This window comes from Cheilinus undulatus, linkage group 8, assembly GCF_018320785.1.
Source record: "Cheilinus undulatus linkage group 8, ASM1832078v1, whole genome shotgun sequence".
NCBI lineage: Eukaryota > Metazoa > Chordata > Actinopteri > Labriformes > Labridae > Cheilinus > Cheilinus undulatus.
This window is the reverse complement of record NC_054872.1, coordinates 7,379,441-7,398,958: the sequence shown is the minus strand read 5'-3', so window position 1 is coordinate 7,398,958 and position 19,518 is coordinate 7,379,441. Positions and strand designations below refer to the sequence as shown.

Genomic DNA, 19,518 nt, shown 5'->3' with positions numbered 1-19,518 from the left:
AAAAAAAAAAAAAGATTTAATCAGAAAATTAAATCCAAGCACCTGCAAAGGTTTCCCGAGCCTTTATTCTCTCACTCTGGTTCAGCTCACACAACCATGATCATTGGGAAGACTGCTGACTTGACTCCTTTCTAGAATACAATTATTGAAACCCTCCATAAGGAGGGTAAGCCACAGGAGGTCACTGCTGAAAGGGCAGGCTGTTCTCAGAGGCTGAATCAAAGCATTTTCATAGAAAGTTGACTGAAGGGAAAAATGTGGAGCACAAGCAACAGGGATGAGCTCAGCTTTCAGAGGACTGCAAAACAAAGAAGACCCAAGGACTTAAGGGAGCTTCATAAGGACTGGAGTCACCACACAGACGGGTTTAGAAAATGGGCTACAAGTGTCATGTTCTTAGTGTTGAGCCATTCCTGGACTGCTGACGTGTCTACCCTGGGCTAAGGGGAAAAGAACAAGACCGATGTGGTCTCAGTGCACCAAATCCTGTTTTCATTTAATCAAGGTCCAAGAGTCTGGAGGAAGATTGGCGAGGCCCAGAATCCAAGGTGCTTGAAGTCAGTTTCCACAGTCAGTGATGGTGTGGGGTGCCATGTCATCTGCTGGTGTTGGTCCACTGGTCTATATCAAGTCCAGAGTCAATGCTGTCAGCGTCTACTTAGAGATTTTAGAGCCCATTATGCCTCCATCTGCTGAGAAGCTTTATGGTGATACTGATTTCCTTTTCCAGCTGGACTTGGCACCTGCCAAAACTACGGAAGGCTGGTTTGCTGACCATGGTGTTACTGTGTTTGATTCTGACCTGATCCCAATCAAGAAACGGGAGAAATGTCAAAGGGAACATGAGAGACGCCAGCCTCAACAATCCAGACGAGTAGTCTGAGCTTCAAAACATCCCAGCAGGACCAAAGACTGATTGGCTCCATGACAGGTTGCAAAGATGCAGTGATTTGTGCAAAAAGAGCTCCAACCAATCAGTGAGTGCAAATGAGTATTATTCTCCAGAAGGTCAACATTTCTGTGTAATAAATCTCTTTTTTGCACAGATTTTTTTATGTAGTTCTAATATTTTGAGATGGTGGATTTTTAATTTTCATAATCTGTGAGCCATAATCATCATGATTACAAAAGAAAAAATTTAAAAATATTCAACTTTACATGTGATGAATCTAGAATTTATGAAAGTTTGCTCATGCATGGATTATCAATCTTGGCCATTCTTGTTTATAATACACAGCAAAAAAAAAAAACTGTGATCAGGGCATGCCTAGTGTAAAACCTTGTGGTAAGGCAAGGTGCTATTTCAGGACTGATAAAAAATAATTCCTGATTGATAACCAGGCTTTAAATGGGTTGTGACTCGGGGAGTAAGATCCATTTAGATCTACACATTTTTGTCTTAACACATTTGACTCTCCCAAGTAGCAGCTGCAAAAAGCCAGACTATCAAACATGTGTCTGATGTGTGAAGTGTCTCAAATACAGACTATTTATATAAAATAAACTGATGAGTAACAGTTCAGTCATGGCTATTTAAAGCAGAGAGTGACTATTTAAAGGGCTGTATTTTGGGATTGCAGCAGAGAGAAAGACTTTCTGCAAAATAGAGACCGGAAACTCCTGATTGAATCATTAAATAGCAAAATTAAGGTCCAGACTGATTGGATTGGAGATCTATAGGTGCATGGTGACCACAGCACACGCACACTTTGACAGTAAAGGTATATTAACGGCCTCTGCGTGCAGCGACGGCCTCCTCAACATATCAGCTTTTTTGACTCGGTAATCACTTTGGGAACATACAGAAGCATCCACACAATCACATCCATTCATTCTTCATTCATGTATGTAGAATTATTCACATGTATACAGTTTTCACATATATATTTCAGGAGCCTTTCTTAATGAGTGAACTCCTCCCTGCCAGGGCAAGAAAAAATGACAGAGCGATCAGGAAGAGAGAACCAATCAGGAGAGGGAGGAGAAGGGAGGAGAGAACAGAGGGAAGAAGAGTTAAGGAAAAATAATTAGCGGGACTAACATGGCGTTACTGGTAGCTGTGGTGGAAACGTCAGCCGAAGAGATAACTCCGCACTTGGCACATTTGAGCGTCATATTGTACAGTGGCACTGTCATCTGACTGCAAAGTCAAATTAACACGCTGTAACATACACAAACAGATACAAATGCACCTACACACAGACTCGCACTGGTGCGTGTGCGCACGCACAAACAGTCACGCAAACAGTGAGTCACAGTGTTCTCGCTCAGTCTCTCTCTCAGGGCTACAGTCCAGCTCAAAGGTTGGTGTGAGTGTTGGTGTGAGAGTGTTTTAGGGTTTACCTGGGGAGGCGGGGGCAGAGACAGAGCCATTGGTGGATAAATAAAGAAACACAGGATGTCTGATTCGCTTCACAAATGAAAGAACTCCTCGCTCACTCAGACACTTATTTGTCTTCATCCAAAAGTCTGATTTTCTGCATCTCTCCTTTTTTTTAGATTAACACCTCTGCTGCTCTGATTATTATGTTGAATGGAGCTCACCTCTCTTCATCTCCATCATGATTCAATACAAACTGATTATTATGGGAAATGACAAGCTCCGCCACAACCATGCAAACCAGGGCTGGGCAATCCATCCATTCATCCATCCATTTTCTACACCGCTTATCCTGTTGGGGGCTGGAGCCTATCCAAGCTGTCATTGTGCAAGAGGCGGGGTACACCCTGGACTGGTTGCCAGTCAAATGCAGGGCTGACATGCAGAGACAGACAACCAGGCACTCTCACACTCACACCTACAGCCAATTTAGAGTCACCAATTAACCTAATGAGCATGTTTTTGTACCCGGAGAGAACCCACGCATGCACGGGCAGAACATGCAAACTCCGCACAGAAAGGCCCTGACCAGGAAGAGAACCAGGGACCTTCTTACTGTGAGGCAACAGCGCTAACCCCTGACAAACCAGGGCTGGGCAATGTGGACCAAAACTCCCATCTTAAGATTTTCAAGGGATGCCAATCACAATACAGACTCAACTCCTACTTCACCAAATCTAATCAGCCAATAGCATGCTGGCCACCATTGCATTTAGTTTGTAGACAAGACGATGTGTTTGAGCATCAGAGGAAGAAAATAGTATTTCATAAAACTGCTGATCAACTGGGATTTTCACATCCTCACAACCATCTGGTTTATGGAGAATGGTTTAGAATAAGACAAGACATCTAGAGAGCGGTAGTTCTCTGGGCCAAAATGCCCTGATGATGGAAGAGGTCAGAGGTGAAAGACCAAGCTAGCTCCAGCAGATAGAAAGGCAGCAATAGCTCAACCAGGGAATTTAGAAGAGTTCTCAAATGCACAACATGTCGAACCTTGAAGACCACAAGAGATGTCACTCCTGTAAAGGCCCTAAGTCTGTTACTTTTAGATGCATTTTTAGATTATGTTTATTGGGCATCTTTGCCTTTCTTTTGATAGGGCAGCTGAAATGAGGCAAGAAATATGGGGAGAGAGATTGGGGCGAGACATGCACCAAAAAATGATGAGACCGGGAATCAATTCCACGACCAGTATCGGCCAGTAGAACCATAGCCCCTGCACATGGACACCCCTGCACCCACTTAGCCACATCAGTGTCCTACATGCATTTTCTGGTTTGTGTTCTGACAACATATGTCACACAATTGAACCTCTCACTTTGAGTCTAATGCATTAGTTCTTCTATTTAAGTTTGCAAAAATTTGCAGTATGAAGCGAAACAGCCCTACCCTGGAAAGACAACACAATCCATAAAGATGACACTGTGACTCTACCTTCTTTAAAAAGAAAAAATCACTGGTCCACCCATCCTACAGAGCCCTTCATATTTTGAGATTATTTGCTCAAGCTCATGTGTCATGGGGCTGTGCCAAGTAGAGGAGAGTGCAACTTTTCCAACTGATCTCTTCAGCACAGTGCTGTAAGTACAGATTTTGGCCCTTATCTATTATATACCATGGTTGATATCAACAAAATGTACATGCAAAACAAAGCACCTTGTTTATAGTTACATTTCAGTGCAAGGCCTTGTGTATTCCTTGGAGACGTATCAGTAAGCATAAAATACGCTATCTATTGCCCAGCCCTGATTCAAACAAATCCCAGACCTCTGCAAACACAGTCAAGCTACAGACTTCTTCAGTCTATTCAGTCAACACTCACAAAGCAGACATCTTCAGTCAGTCGTGATAAAAACTTTCACTGTTTACAGGTGTTAAATTATGAAAAAATAATTTAGTCACAGTTAACTGTCAACAGCTGCTCACTCTCACAGAAAGTTGCAAAGAGGAGGCTGTTCTTTGTCTATAGACGTTATTAACACTGTTGAATGACGGAATGGGAGCCGGTAGAAGACATGAGCTACTGGAGAAAATATGCAGCTCCTTATTAAGGAATCAGCAACGTCCTTTTGACCTGCAACCTTTTACTAAACTCAGTTTAAAAAGGATTCACTGAAAGTTTTAAAGAAAATAAAACAAAGAGATATGAATACATTTAATTAAAATAAAAATTAAAATGAAGAAAAATGTCTTTAGTCAGCAGACTACATTTAAGCCAGTAACTAGTCCAGGTGTCAGCAGTCATAGATTGTAATAGACTAAAAGCTAACCAAAGGCTTCAAAGTGGTCATACTTTTTAAATGTGATTTGGAGCTCATAAAAAAGTCATAAATAATGAAGTGGTGCCTGCCAATTAGTCAGGCATAGAAAATAACTAATTGCATTCACCTACGTAACTGTAATTGAGTAGTTTTTTTTTTTCCTTTTTTTTTGGTTTTGAGCACTTGTACTTTTGAAATCTGTACTTTCACTCATTACTGGATAAAGTTTAACCAGAGTAACTGTTATTTTGCTTGGCAACAGTTCCCTTGTACTTTTACAACCATTGTTAACTACACGGTAGCACATAGAGAGAGAATGATTCCATATCTCACTCCAAAACAGCAAAAACTGGAGAGTTATGTTAGCATTGTCAAACAATACAGAGTTGATTTTTAATCCCAAAGTGTAATTTTAATAGTATTCTGAGTAAAATGGTCTTCCACAGTGTTGATTCATCAGTTTTAGTTTAACTATGAAAGAGTCAAGTGATCAGAGCTGCAATTTCAAATTTGGGGGATGTATGGGCAGAGTTTCCCCATCATGCCCTTGGGCAGTGTTAAGTTGCACTTCATGTTGTACAATAATCCCTGCTGGGGTCCTTTTGCTTGTTTAATGGTGGTTTGTTGTTGTTTTTGATGTAAGACACATTTGCACCATAATTGAAGTTATCCATCGAGTTAGCATTATACCTGTGACTTTGGGCGCTCCTTAAGGATGCATAGCGCATACTCTTCAATAGTTTGTATTACGTTGTATGAAGTTAACTCTGCTTTGCTCTTGCCAGAAGAGAGCCACCTTGCTGCAGATTTGATAATGCACAGAATTTCAACATTTGCTGAAACCTTTTCTCTTCAGCTTTAGAAACAGACTGAGATATGAAAAAGCACAATGACTGGCAAAAATGACTTTTAACCCTAAGTTCATAAACAAATGCACCTTCTTCCTGCTTTTCAAACATGTCCCTTATGTTATGAGCTTTGACTAGCAGGTCTGTGGTCACATCATAATCTGCGTAATTGTCTATGTACTTTTTGGCTATATTTTAAATCCTTGTTTAATGACTGCCTGAGTCGGCTTCTCAGCTTATGTTGTCGGCCATAATTTGTATTAATGCTCAATTTTGACATTTTTTCAATCCAATTACTGTTCTGTATGAAGACTAAAGAGGCCAGACATCCTTTTGTCATCCCATCTGATTTAAATACAATTTTGGTTCCTGAGCCACACTTCTTCAAAAACAATGGCAACTTCCAAAATGAGCATATGTTGCAGTCTTAAACGAATATGCAAATGTTGCATCTGGTCTAAACGGGTTACACCAGAGAAAATGACTTCAATGTTTAAAATATGAGAAGACAACAGCATTAAAAACTTTGTCAGAATAATACAATAAACTCTATGGGCAAAAAAAGTGACAAAGCAACAAAAAGGAGATAAATACACCATACTTTAAGGTGAGATGTTATAGAGTCATTCAAAATCAAACAGCTGAGATGGAAAGCAAAATATTTCACTCATTATCAAAATCTAGGCATTAGGTTTCGTTTTAAATGTGGACGAATCAGGCATTTATGTGGCAGATTTTATCCACTGTACTATCTAAGAAAAAAAAAAAAAAAAAAAAAAAAAAAAAAAGTCTAAAAATAGTTCTTAAAAACAAACTGGAGCTATCATCTGGAAATTGTACACCCAAGTTCCTATTTGTAGGACAGTGAAAGTCGAGAAGAATGGGCTGTTTAAACTAGGGCTGAATGTGGAGCCCAATGACCTTGACCTTTGACTTCAAAGAATCAAAGTTCTTCCTTGGGTCAGGATGAAGGTTTGAAGAAAATCCTTCTAGAGACACTGGATTCACACGAATAGTCGGACAGATGGATGGACAACCTGAAACGTGATGCCTCTGTCTGAAGCTACAGTACATCAAATCTAAAAAAAATGGTACATCAACCTTTAATTTTGCAAGTTTTAGGATAAAAATCTTTAAATAAAGTATGCCACTGCAACAAAAAAAGGCCAAATTGACTCTGTAGGTGAAGGTACTACTTCTATTTTGGAACTTCTAGGGTCCTTAAGTTGGCTGAAGAATAAAATACATACATATTCCCTCTCTATGTGTATTCCTAACAGCACCAGTCTAATCTCCAGACATCATCACTTTAACAACATCGCTTCATTTTCCACCCAAAGCTCCAAAAATTTCCATTTCTCCATTTATGCCTCAGTAAACGAACATCTCAAACGTTTTTGCAGGACAAAAACAGACTACAGCACAAATATTGACAATTTATAACAAAGTAATTTGTCACCATACGGCCTCCTGCTAAACAACAATTAAAGCTGAAGAGCCCAGAGAATCGATTTTTGTAGCCTCTGGACGTCTGGATTAAAAATCACATAATGGAAGAAATTCAATTTCAAGTAAAAGGGCAATACAGCCTCTAAATGTAGGCCTCAGGCAGTGATATTAAAAAGCAATCAGGTCTTTTGGAAAAACACCACTGTTTCCATGGACTTAAGGATCCAGGGGCCAAAGGTGGGTGGCTGGGTGGGCAGGTTGAGATGCATTAGGCTGAAAAAATTAAGATCAAATACAAATAAACATCAAATTGATCTGGTCCTTGAGTGGAACATAACTTCTGTACAAGATGTTCTAGCAGCTTCTGAATAAAGAAACGCTATAAGACTTGTACACGCTCACTCAAACACGTTTTGTCTAAAAGCTTTAAATCAGATTTACATACTGATACCTTTAAATGCAGCTATTTAAGCCTTTGTTTGAGACCAAACTAACTCCGGCGTGGGTTGGAGTGCTGCCCCCGCTGTCTGTTTTCATTTTCACTGAGAATTAGCCTCTAATTTGTGGGGGAAGGAGACTCGGCGGCGAGGTCCGTCTCTAAGGTGTGAGCCGACTGGCCTGCTGCAGATGCTGCTGTGCTCTTAATTAGATGCTGCACAAATTAATTAGCTTCATTTAACATGTTTTGAATTTGAACCTTGAAAAACACATGCAGGAGAGGTGAGTGGGTGGAGGCTGGTCACCAAACAGAGTTAAAGTCCTTCATCTCTCCTGTTTTTCACACTATCGAGACAAGTACAGAGAACGTAACGACTAAAGGGTCTGGAGAAACACAAAGCACATCAGTTAGATGGAGTGGCGACAGAAATGTAAGATTTAACTAGTCTGTTTTTAAGTACGTGATGTGCAACGAGCTGACCAACAAAGCACACCAACAAGCGGAGTCTACAGTCTCAACACGAAAAATCTCACACTGTAAAATGCAACTTTAGCTGAATATAGCTAGCTGTTAGCTTCCTGCCACATCCATCTATAAACTATCTACACAAAGATGAATCATGTGGGAGCCATGTTGAAGAGGTGCAGTCATGGCTGATGACTACAGATATGGTCAACAATTAAAGGTACAGTGGATAAAACTGTGAATATTCATGACATCGAACAGTTGGATTCTAGATGACTCACTTCAGGTGGTAACAGTGGAAACCAGCTGAAGTTTTAAAAATGTATAGCTGTTATTTAGTTCCTTCTTTGGTACAGTAGAAACATGCAAGATGCAATATTTGAATAAAAGGCTTATTTAAAGTAAAAGTATCTTCTATATTCAGAAAATCAAACACTCTACCTTTAAACTGCTAGTAGCTCACTAAAAAATAATCTGTTTTCAAGTTGTTTGCTATACACAAACTTTGAACATGCATTTATAATCCAGGATACTTGAACTAATGAAAAATGAAGGTTTACAGTCCTAAATTCTTTCTCTTAAATCAAATAAGGGAGAATCACGAAAGAACAGGCAGTAACATTTGTATTAAAGGCTACAAGAAAGGTTATGCCAACATATAATATTTCCAATGCTGACTATAGTCTTCATAGAGTTCACAAACTTCTCAACCCCATCTTTATTTTCTTGCATGGGTCTCCACAACCTGCCATGAACACTATGACCCATCTTATTCTGCCTCTTACTGACTTTTGCTATCATTAGTTGGCTAAGACTGGGTAAACCTTCAGAAGCGGAGTAGGGCAGGTCATACTTAGAGGTTCTCTGGGGTATATGTGATCTAAAAAGAGCTGGCAGCAGTGATTTGTATCCCCTTGCTTCCTTTATAATAATCTTATAATATTATTACTACCTGAAGTAAAGCAGTGGAAGTCATGGGAAAAAAGTACAGAAAAACAGCCTATTTTTGGATAAACTAAATCAAGTATAACCACGTCTGCAGGCACCACGACACCCTTGCCCATAATTGCATATAATTTTATCCTGAAAACTTGTGTTTCTCTTTAGTTCAAGTAACCCATATCATAAATGAATGTCTGAACTTTGTGGAAAAACAAAGGATTTGAAAATTGCATCCTTTTTTCAGTGAGTTGCAGGCATTTTTATCTCTGCCATCATACACACATTCAACCAGGACTGCATCTCTTCAACATGGCACCCATATGCAGCATCTCTCTAGTGAACAGCAGCGGCTGAAGCGGTATGTACATGTAGACCAAGCAACAACCTCCGGTCAATGAAGCCAATATGGAAGTGTCCACTTGAGGCTGGCTGCAGAAACACCAGAAATCACGCTTGCCAGGCAGGCGCTACCACCAGAAGGCTAGCTTTAGCGATAGCTTAGCTGACAGGAAGTCCACCTCAGTGGGCGGGCTCTTGTCTGTCGTTAAGATGATCCAAAGTTCGGTTGAGACAGCGATTTCAATATGAAGGCTGCCATGGATTGGTTTCAAAAGCTATTTGAGTCCACCTATTGTAATCAACCTGCTGATGTCACAGAAGCTTTGTCCACTATTCTTAAAACTCTATGATGTAGACATCCAAGTTCATTGATATGTAAAAAACAAGCTCATTCTGACTAGCTGTACACTACTTAATACAGCCATAGTGATTTCTATTTATGGTGGTATTTTTGAGTTACTTTTCAAAGGCTCTGCTCTTTCCCAAATGCTGTCTATGGAAGTTTTTCTAGACGGATGTGTAAAAACAAATCCATCTGGTGTGTCAGGTTGGCGCTCAGCAGTCTGGGTGGATAAAGCGCCCTCAGCTTCAGCTTTTTTTGTCACTGTGCTCAAAGTGCCCTCAGTTGGAAACTGTTCAACTTTTGGAACAGCGCTGCACTTGTCAATGTCACCAATCCCTGACTTGCCGATCAAGAGACAGAAGGGGCGGGACTTCTGACAATAAAAGGAAAACAGACACAGATCTGACTCTGCTTTCTTCATCTTTTCTCAAGGGTAGTTTTCAGGTTAGCAGCTGCTGCCTGTGTCAGGACAAGATTCCTTTACATCATCTGCATGTCTACTGTTTGATATTTCCTTGAAATATGGAAATATGAAGCACATGGAACTATTTTAAAACATCACAGATTAACCAAGGACAGTGTGATTTCCTTTTTGTAATGTAGCAAGAATAAGTGCTGGCGAGAAGTAAAACAGCTAAAAAAGTAAACTTAACTCTAAAAAAGCCAGCTATGTAAACAGGTCCTTTATCCTCCATTTCTGACATCCACCTATCTCTATGCTTCACATTTAGGATTACCATTTCTGATTGCAAATATTAAGCATGTCTATTAATTACAGTTTCAAATCAGAGTGGCCCTGAGCATCTATGGAGCAGATCGGGGAGGGTACTATCACTCTTAAAACACTTCACACTGTCGCAAAATCTGTTAAGATAATCTTCAAAACCATCAGATAATCAGGCCTTTGCTGACTTTGAATCTGATCCAAAATTGGCACGATTATTTTGAAGAGTGAGTCCTGCCTAACCCATGACGAATGAATCAAAGTTACTTAAATAATGCTTTCAGAACCTGGGAAAAATATCAGAAAAGGAGGGGAGTCAGTGGTGACATTCAGACAGTAGCATAGAAGATCAAACTCTTTCTGAGCCTCTCTGTCAGTCAGACCAAGTTTGCACATGTTACTCCATCAGATGTAGAAAACAGAGCATACCCTGCAGTCATAGAATAACCATACTACCCACACATACACACACACATATTCCCACACCAGTCAAGTCAAAGGCAAACATTGCTACTGCTGCTCTTTAACTAGCACGTGTTACTGTGAAAGACCAGCCTCAGTTTGTCTAAAAGCAGAAGAGAGCCTGAGGCAATGATGTGTTATTGTCTATCAGCTCACAGCAGCTAGCTTAAATTAAAGGTCAATATTAGAATAGGGGGGTAATAGGCAGGGGCAGCTAGGAAGCCAATCAGAGGGGCTTTTAGAGGATTCAGCAGGTTTGGTGATGGGCGGGGCTGCTAGCTCTACATTAAGAGGAGAGTGGGACGGCCAGGTCTTTTATTACCCAATCACTGATGACATGGGAGGGGGCTTCTGACTCTGATGTGTTCCTGATTGGAGAGCCCTGAGTGAGAGAGAGGGGATTCTGTGCAAACGCAAGACAATTCAGACAGCAAATCAAAATAAAACAAGTACAGTAGAACAACGTGATCATTGGAGAAAGAAAACATTTCAGAGAGAGAAAGAAAATAACATTTGAATGCACCAACGATGCTGATGGAGACAGAACAGCCTGCAGGGTAAAGGGCAGCAGGGTACAGCTGAGCTCTGGGACTGGATTCAAGACACCAGCACTTACAGACACAAATGTGAACTCTATCTTTTCTTGCATACAGATCCGGCATTTAAAGGAACACTCCAACAATTTAATATAAGACACCAATCTAAAACACAAGGCAAAAATTACCTGTTCAAAGGTGATATCGATGTAGCTGCCATATCTTCACTGTTCACGGTGAAGATGCAGACTAGTGAACTTCATTTAAGGGTGCTTTTACATCTAATCTGTTAGGTTTGACTGATGTGAACTTCAGGTTTGTTTGTGCTGTCAATCAAACCTATATGTGGACTAAACACCTGTACCTAGCCTGCTCAAAAATGTGAGTCTCTGCTTTGTCAGACACTGGTGTGTTTCATTGGTAGCAGGAAAACAAACCAACATTGTGTCTTCCCAATTCAGAAAGCATTGTGCTACTTTTGGATTATACAAGCTAACGTTGCCAGTGTCGTAAGTTCGCTACAAAACTCAGGAACATATTTAAACATTTCGAGAACATGACTTGTTGATTTTATACTTCAATTTGTCTTCAAGACCCCATCAGACCCCATGAATGCATGTGACGTTGACATATCTTTAAGTTCATGGGCAGCTGACTGCCACTGGCGCATGCACTAGCAAAATTGTTTGATGCCGTCCACTTCTTTCAGTTATAGCTTTTGGAAGAGGAACGATAGCAAGAAATAGTAACATTTTTTTAAAAACAAAGGGCCTGACGCAAACGGAGGCAGCAAGGAGGCCTTGCTTAACCAAATAACCCAAAGCTTAGAAGATAACAAGCATTAAAATACGGTGTTACTAAAGCTTTCGGAGGCGAGGCAGTGCAGGCGCAGGAGAGGATGGGAGTGGTCTCTGAATGATAAAGATGGTTAGAGGCGGTAACACTACCTTTTAGATAAAGTTGCCCTCTTTGTGAAGTGTCTTGAGATAACTTTGGTTATAAATTAGTGCTATACAAAGAAAGATTGATTGATTGACCCAAATGCACATGAGCTTACAGACATGTGAACTACGCACGTGTACGAATGTCTGATGTCTGCGTCCTTGGGGATACCTGACTTCCTGTTTGGATGTGAACCTATTTTTATTTTTAAACATAATTAGCTCTAGGTAGACTGAAAATTATGGCATAAACTTCACCTTGGTAAAAGGAATTTGTTATGGATTTAAAAGGACCTTTGACTTGTCCATTGAGCTGTCTTTGAGGGGTTTTTTCAATGAACTGAGACGTTAAGGAGCAGTGATTGACTCTTTTTCATCACTGTGGCTGCAAGGAGGCGCTGATGGGGCTTAACCAAAATTTGTTTGTTTTTTTTTGGATCCCCATTAGCTTCAGCATTCACTGGAAGCTATTCATTCTGGGGTCAAATCTGCTGAATGGGTCAATAAGTCATGCAGTTAATTGTGATAAAAAATGTACACATTGATTGTGGACCTTAAAGGGAGATTTCAGTATTTTTGAAGTTGCATTGTATGAGGTACCTAGCAGCAGAAGTGGCATTAACCTCAAGGGATTTCAGCGAGCATTGCTCCTTTAAAAAGGCTAACTCGTTGTACCGGCTAGGAAGCTAGGCTATACGGTTAGTAGACGGGTGCAGTTTGTCTGTGGAATTAAGCAAGTTTTTGGTAAAAATGGACCACAAAAAAATGTAGGCTCAAACATACATACTACTACTAGTTTTTTTTTTTTTCTACTCAGAATGCCTTTGTGCTTTAGTTACTATTTTACAATGCAGGCTTTGGCGACCGGTTATGTGCTCTTGCATTACAAATTAGTGATGAAAACACAGAGGCTCTCTGGGTATAAAATAAAATGCTTCAAAATTTTTTGACACTGTGTATGTTTGAGCCAGCATTGTTTCATGGCCCATTTTTTCCAAAAAGTCATTAAATTCCACAGACAAACTATACCCATCTATCACACTGTACAGCCTAGCTTCCTGGCCTCTACAACCAGCGAGTCCTTTTTAAAGGAGCAATGCTCACTGAAATCACTGGGGGCTTATGTAACTACTACTGCTAAATACCTCATACAACCCCACTGCAAAAAAATACTGAAATTTCCCTTTAATTAATAGAGATCAGTGCATTAATGCTGACAGCCCTAATTTAAATGGATACCCTGGTGATATGAGATGATTCTCCCTCTAAAACAAGCCTGTGTCTGCAGACTCAACTGGAAATAAATCATCACTTTTGCACAGCTTGCTATCAAAACAAAAGACCAGGGATGTTAAGACTCTAGGCAGTCACTCTTCCAGTATATTGGAGTGTTCCTTTAATACAGCTAGGAATATTTTTTATGAGTTATAGTTGCAGACCATTGCTGGTTTATTGCAACTCTATATATCCGGTCATAACAATGCCTTACCAAACCACAGCCTAACAGCAGGAAGACAAAGCTGATTCTAAAATTACATTCTGGTTTGTTCCTTTTCTGCTCTGGCCTCTGGTTTTAGTAACATCAGCATCTTACTCTGGTAAAGTATCACCTACAGAACCTGTGGTCAGAGATAGAGAAGTTTTCTTTCATCATTTTAAGGCTCTTTTCAGAGGACTGTGCTGCTGTGATGCCCTGCTTCCCTTTACCAGAAACAACAAAAGAAGAGAAAAAGACATGGATGGATTTACAGAACTTTACATTAATAGCAACACCTGCAAAACAAAGAGCAGCTGGAGGAAAATGCAACATGTTGAAAACTTAAAAGAAAGCAATGAGATGAGTCATCATATTGCTCAGTCTGTGCAGGACCAATAACCAGACAGCCTTCCTTATATTTCTCTCATCCTTTCAACTTTCTTTAACTTTATGATTCGGATGACCGATCCCATCTCAGCTGGATTAGAAGACATGTTTCAATCTCATGCTTGGTTGATTCAGACAAGTTTCTTAACTTTTGCTTCATTTTTTTTTTTTTTTTGCATTCATCACAATCCGATTGTTGAATTGTCATTCACTTCTAACCAAAGTCTGAAAAGGCTCAAATATTTCTTCCTTTGCTGAGCTGCCAGGCTGGTTATAGGTCGCTGTGTAAAATGGATGTGTGGTATAAGGCATACCCCGCCCTCTCCTTTAGTTTCATATCAGTAATGCCGTCTTTGGACACCAGTTTGTTAAAAACGAGAATCCCAATAACCATGTTAACCTGTCGAAGAGAAGAGGCACAGGATTAAAGCAGAGCAAAGACAGTTTGATCACTTCAGAGCATGCAGATCTATTCTGATGAAGATGATGAAGATGAACTCCTCCATGCTTCTCTCACACACAGCATCTGTACTTACTGTAAGCTCTGATCTGCAGAGAAAAAACGACCATCTGAAGTGTTAGTGACGGAAAAACTCTCAGGCACTCGATGGAGCTTAAAAATAGATGAAACGATGGATTGCTAATATATTACACTTTTTAAAAGAGACTGCATGCTGAAGGAAAAAAAAAACATACATAAAATATGAGCCATGTGGAATCAAAGAGGGGGAGGGGATGTCTGGGCCTGTAGTAATTCCTACTATTTGACTGCTTTGAGGATTCCCAGTGTGTAAAAAATCTGTAGTACAAGTCGCTCTGAAGTTGTTCTGAGTGGGCCGCTGCCAACTGGAGCACGAGCTCTTTATAAGAGGAGCAGAGGCACTAAACAAGCCTAGCTCTTCTCTGAGTAAAGGTAGGAGAGAAGCACTGCGAGGTGATTCACTTAAAGTGTAACTAATGGATTTAATAAGTGGAATAAGGACACTGTGGTCCTCCGGACTTTATGGCTGGGATTTACCTCAGATGTAGGTTACACTGAGGGGAAGGGGGATTCGATAGGCACTATATCAGTTTTTAGTAAACTATCAATGTGACTGACATGTTCCTCCTTAACAGCAGCATGAAGACAGAGGATTCCAGACTAAAACTCAGGTATAAAGTCACTAATTTGGTTAACATTTGTTCAAAACTGAATTTTGTCCTATGTTTATTTCCCAAACAGATAACCAGAATGTTCTCCATTATTATTATTATTATTAAAATGTTGTTATAATATAAAAGATTATGTGGTTACAATCTTAAAAGGAACACTTTGTACATTCTTGATACAAATTCAAGTCTTAAGTTAATACATTTGCACTTTAATAAAAAGTAGGGATGTGCGTGATTAGCTGCTAAATGATCAAAGATGGCATCCTCAGTTGCTTGCATCTGAATTGGTAGTCTGTAGGGGTGTAATGCTATAGAGCAGGAGTGTCAAACTCAAGGCCCGGGCAGTCGGGCTGAATAGCAAAACAGTATGGGAAACAGATGAAAAAGAGGAAAGCAGACTCATATCTGCTCAAATTGGAGATATTTGGACTAGACAGAGATCCATAACTTTCCTAAAGATACGATGGACTGTGGACAGTTACATGTGGTCATAAATCGAGTTTCCTGACATTATAATGGTCTGATATCAGGTAAATAAAGAATAGCCTGAAGACAAAAATCAGCCCGGTTCATCAGTCATCCATCATGTGAGACTGAATAAGTTTTAGATTAGTTTTTCAGAGACTCCTTTACTTCTTTTTACTTTAGCTTATCTGTATAAATATCGATCTGTGATTGTTAAATCTGTTTGGGAGTTTCTGAGTGTATTTTAAAACCAGATAAACGTATCATCGGCCATATTTCCTAATTTAGTTCAGTTCATCACCAGTAAAAAAACTCATTCTCCATCTTTGATGTGACAAATTCACACTGTACAATTCTCAACTCCTGTATTATGTCATATATGTTAAAGCATTGGATACGTACATGAAGCATTCACGGAAATGACTTCAGTATTCAACCAAATAGAAATCAGTCATTTACGAAGGCTCTCTTATTTAATCTGTGATAAATACTGATTGACTTTACTACGGTTTGGTCTTTCTCTATAAAAAACAGCCATGATAATCAGACATCACAGGACCACAGCTATAAAACCTATCATTCTACTGTATGATTGATCTGGTGAAATATCAGGTCTTTATTTTCCTTTAAAGTCAGAGGAAGGAGAACTGAGCGGACAGTAATTAAAGTGTTTAACTGTTAAATTAACCTAATGATTTAGCTGACTAAGTTAGCTAAAGTAAAGACAAAAATACAAGTGCTGTTATTGATAAAACTAGAGGTCATGTATGGGAGCAGATGCTCGATCGGCTCTTTAACCCTGGTCCTGCACAGCTCAGGCATCCTGATGGCCAACATCCAGGCCTAGTGATCCTTCCCATCCCCGCTCTCCTGAGCACTCAGCATTAAACACATGGCCTCACAATACCCAGAATAAAATTAGACTAAAACTACTGAGGTAAAAAATGACTAAAAGGCATTTTAATCCAAAGGCTACGATTAGGACTAAATTTAAAAAGCTGCTAAAATTAACACTGAAATATTGTCTGCAACCTTTTGTCTGGGAAAGTGGGAAAAAAAGGCTTCTACACGGTATCCACACCCCACTCCAGGTGGTGCTATTATACCTAACTCTCTGCTAAATGCTAGTAAACTATATGGCTCTTTGTTGATATTTTTCTTGTCTGTTTTGGTCGAGAGACGTGTGAGGCTTGTGGTAAAATAGGCTATAGACAACCACCTTTAGTGCGCAGCAACTAAATTAGCTGCAACCACTTGTTTTACATCTTGCAAGATTTCTTAAATTTATGAAAATGCTATAGAGGTTTCACGATAAAATATGACTGGTTTTACATTGGATTTAGGAAGGAAATAAGAAAGGGAAAGGCAAGGAAGGGATGCACGACATCAAGAAAGAGACAAGAGAGCAAACAAATGTTGCAAAAAAGAAAAGTTGCATATAAGAGGACAGAAAACTTGGAAAACAAAATGAGAATCAAGGCAAGAAAAGAAAGACATAAGGAGCAGAAAGGAGAAGGAAAAAGGGTTAGGTTACATCTCAGTGAAGGAAGTAAGGAGGCAGTAAAGCAAAGAAGGGAAACTGACAAGGAAAGGAAGGTAGAAGGGAAGAAAAGGAGAAAATAAACAAGGAAGAAAGCATCAGGATATAAAATGAATAAGTTAATGAGGAAAGGAGGATGCTGAGGGGACAACAAGAAGCAAGGAAGAAAGTAAAACGTTGATAAGGAATGATTAAGTTGGGAAAGAAGATCAAGGAAAGGAAGGATCCTGAACAGGAATTTAAGATTATTTGGGGCAAAACAGATAAAGTAAATTAGAAAAAGGAAGAGAATGTAAGTGTTACACCTATAAATCTAAAAGAGGTATAATCTAAGGTTCTACAAACATTGTTTAATGTTAAATGATTAAAATAACAGCCAGATTCTTTTAATTCACTTTAATGCATTTGTTTTATTTAAACCTATGTTTTAAGTGTGTTGAATTGGCTCATTTGCAAACCTCCTAACATTTAAAGATCCCTGCATGGATATATGCAGACTAAGTTTGTATTTTTAAGAATAATGGCATGACTTTATGGGATTTTAGTAAAAATCTCCCTTCTGTGCAGTTTATCTGAGGTGAAAAAAAGACACTGAAACACTAAAAAGGAAAAGAGGAAATACCAAGACAACAGCTGCAGCAGGTCCAACAAATGCATAGAGGAGACCTCCTTCCAGAGAGAGCCAGCAGCTAGGAGGGACAGGAGCAGGAAGACAGAGAAATGGAGGGATGTGATTGGAGGATTTGGAGATGATGGAGGTGGCAGGAGAGATGAGGAGGGGGAGAAGTGTGGGGTTGTAAAGAGGAGGGACAGAATGAGGTGAAAGCAGAGGAGCGTTTGCACGACATGGATGAGGATGGTAAAAGATGGATGAGGCAGAAAGGGAAAAGGTTAATTTCACTGCAGATTTAAACCCTAAAGAATGAATTACATTTATGCAAAAACAATAGAAGAATTCTAAAGAAACTGAATCTGACTTCAGTCCTGGCTTAAATGACTTCTGAGCTCATGACTGAAACAACAAATGATTTCAGTCTTGATTTTGACCACAATAACAATGTTTATGAAAATGTGTGCACTAAATACAGAAGAGCTAAAGGAGAGCATGCTTACTAGCTTGGTGTTCCATATCCTTTTGCTTTAGTGAATCCCACTGAGATCGCCACAACCAGAGCAGGGAGACCTGGTTCACACAACAAAAATGTTCATTAACACAAGATAAAGACCGCATGGATGCAAAGACATGAAGCAGAAATGTGGTCCTACCCCAGCCCAGACACAAGAAACGCTTGCGTATGATACGATTCCTGAGGCGGCCTGTCACCGCCATGTATGACTGCCATGCCTCTGTTAGCACCCAACAGAACGACGACAGGAAGAAAAAATGCAGGAACGCAGCGATCAGCGTGCATAAGATCTGGAATAAAGGGAAATAAAAGATCAGATCCCATCAGGTTCATACTGATTAAACAAAGATGGTTCTTTAGTTTTAAGACTGACCCTTACCTTGTTCCGTGTCTGAGTCTGTCCTATGAGAATAAGGGCGTTGGAAGAGATGATGGAGAGGCAGAAGTTAATGAGGATGACTGAGCGCTCTGATCGGATGTACCTGCAGGTAAGATGGATAAAAAAAGGACAATTACAAACTGCATTGAAGTTCCAAATGGGGTTTTGCATTTAAACAAGATTAGGAGGTTTGCAACAGCAGGAACTTTACCAGGAACTAGTAACCTTATGAGGTACTCTAAGAGGTTTCACTGCAGGAACTGGGATCAAGCTTAAGTTCTGCCGTAAATGATCTAACCCTCAGAAAGTCTCTGATTTTTGGCATGCTTGGAACTTTTCAGGTGTAGCCTGCAGTGCTGCATGCCACTGTGTTGCTCATTTATAGCAGAAGTACAGAGTAGAGCCGGGGTTAAAACGTTTAACAGTTATGATTCAGTCTGTTTTATACTCCTGAAAAACAAACACATTCCTCATCTTCAGAGCTGTTATTGAGGTTTCTCAGCAGAAACTACATTTCTGTTTTCCTGAAGAAATCATGACATTTTATTTACAATTGCTTAATTTACTGAGCTGACATTAAAATCATCATAATTTGTCTGCTTGTTGATTCAGCTACTTGCCTTCTTCTTTGCTGATTCCACCACAGATTTCTACACTGGATTATGATCTTTAAAGAACAGGAGTTGCTGCAAAGTTTGGGAGCACTTTTCAGTGCTGATCTGAGCAGGTTAGGAAGACAATTGTCTGAAGTCAGTGTTTAGGTTCATGCTACCTTCAGACAAGCCAGAATCTTTTTTTTTTTTTTTTTCTGCCAACATTTAAGGGGAACCACAGGTTTAATTTGATGCTCAATGCTGCC

The 19,518-nt window shown here is 39.7% G+C and overlaps 1 protein-coding gene across 1 annotated transcript in view; it reads right to left on the bottom strand.

Annotated features, from left to right (window-relative positions):
• Window positions 1-19,518, bottom strand: part of adgrb1a (adhesion G protein-coupled receptor B1a) — a 151,601-nt gene that overhangs the window by 30,305 nt on the left and 101,778 nt on the right. Inside the window, exons 17-22 of the mRNA XM_041793579.1 lie at window positions 18,660-18,762; window positions 18,420-18,570; window positions 18,267-18,336; window positions 17,776-17,842; window positions 14,311-14,396; window positions 2,042-2,140 (exon numbers count right to left, since the gene is read on the bottom strand). Of these exons, the coding sequence (XP_041649513.1) occupies window positions 2,042-2,140; window positions 14,311-14,396; window positions 17,776-17,842; window positions 18,267-18,336; window positions 18,420-18,570; window positions 18,660-18,762 (576 nt within the window). The remainder of the gene's footprint in view (window positions 1-2,041; window positions 2,141-14,310; window positions 14,397-17,775; window positions 17,843-18,266; window positions 18,337-18,419; window positions 18,571-18,659; window positions 18,763-19,518) is intronic.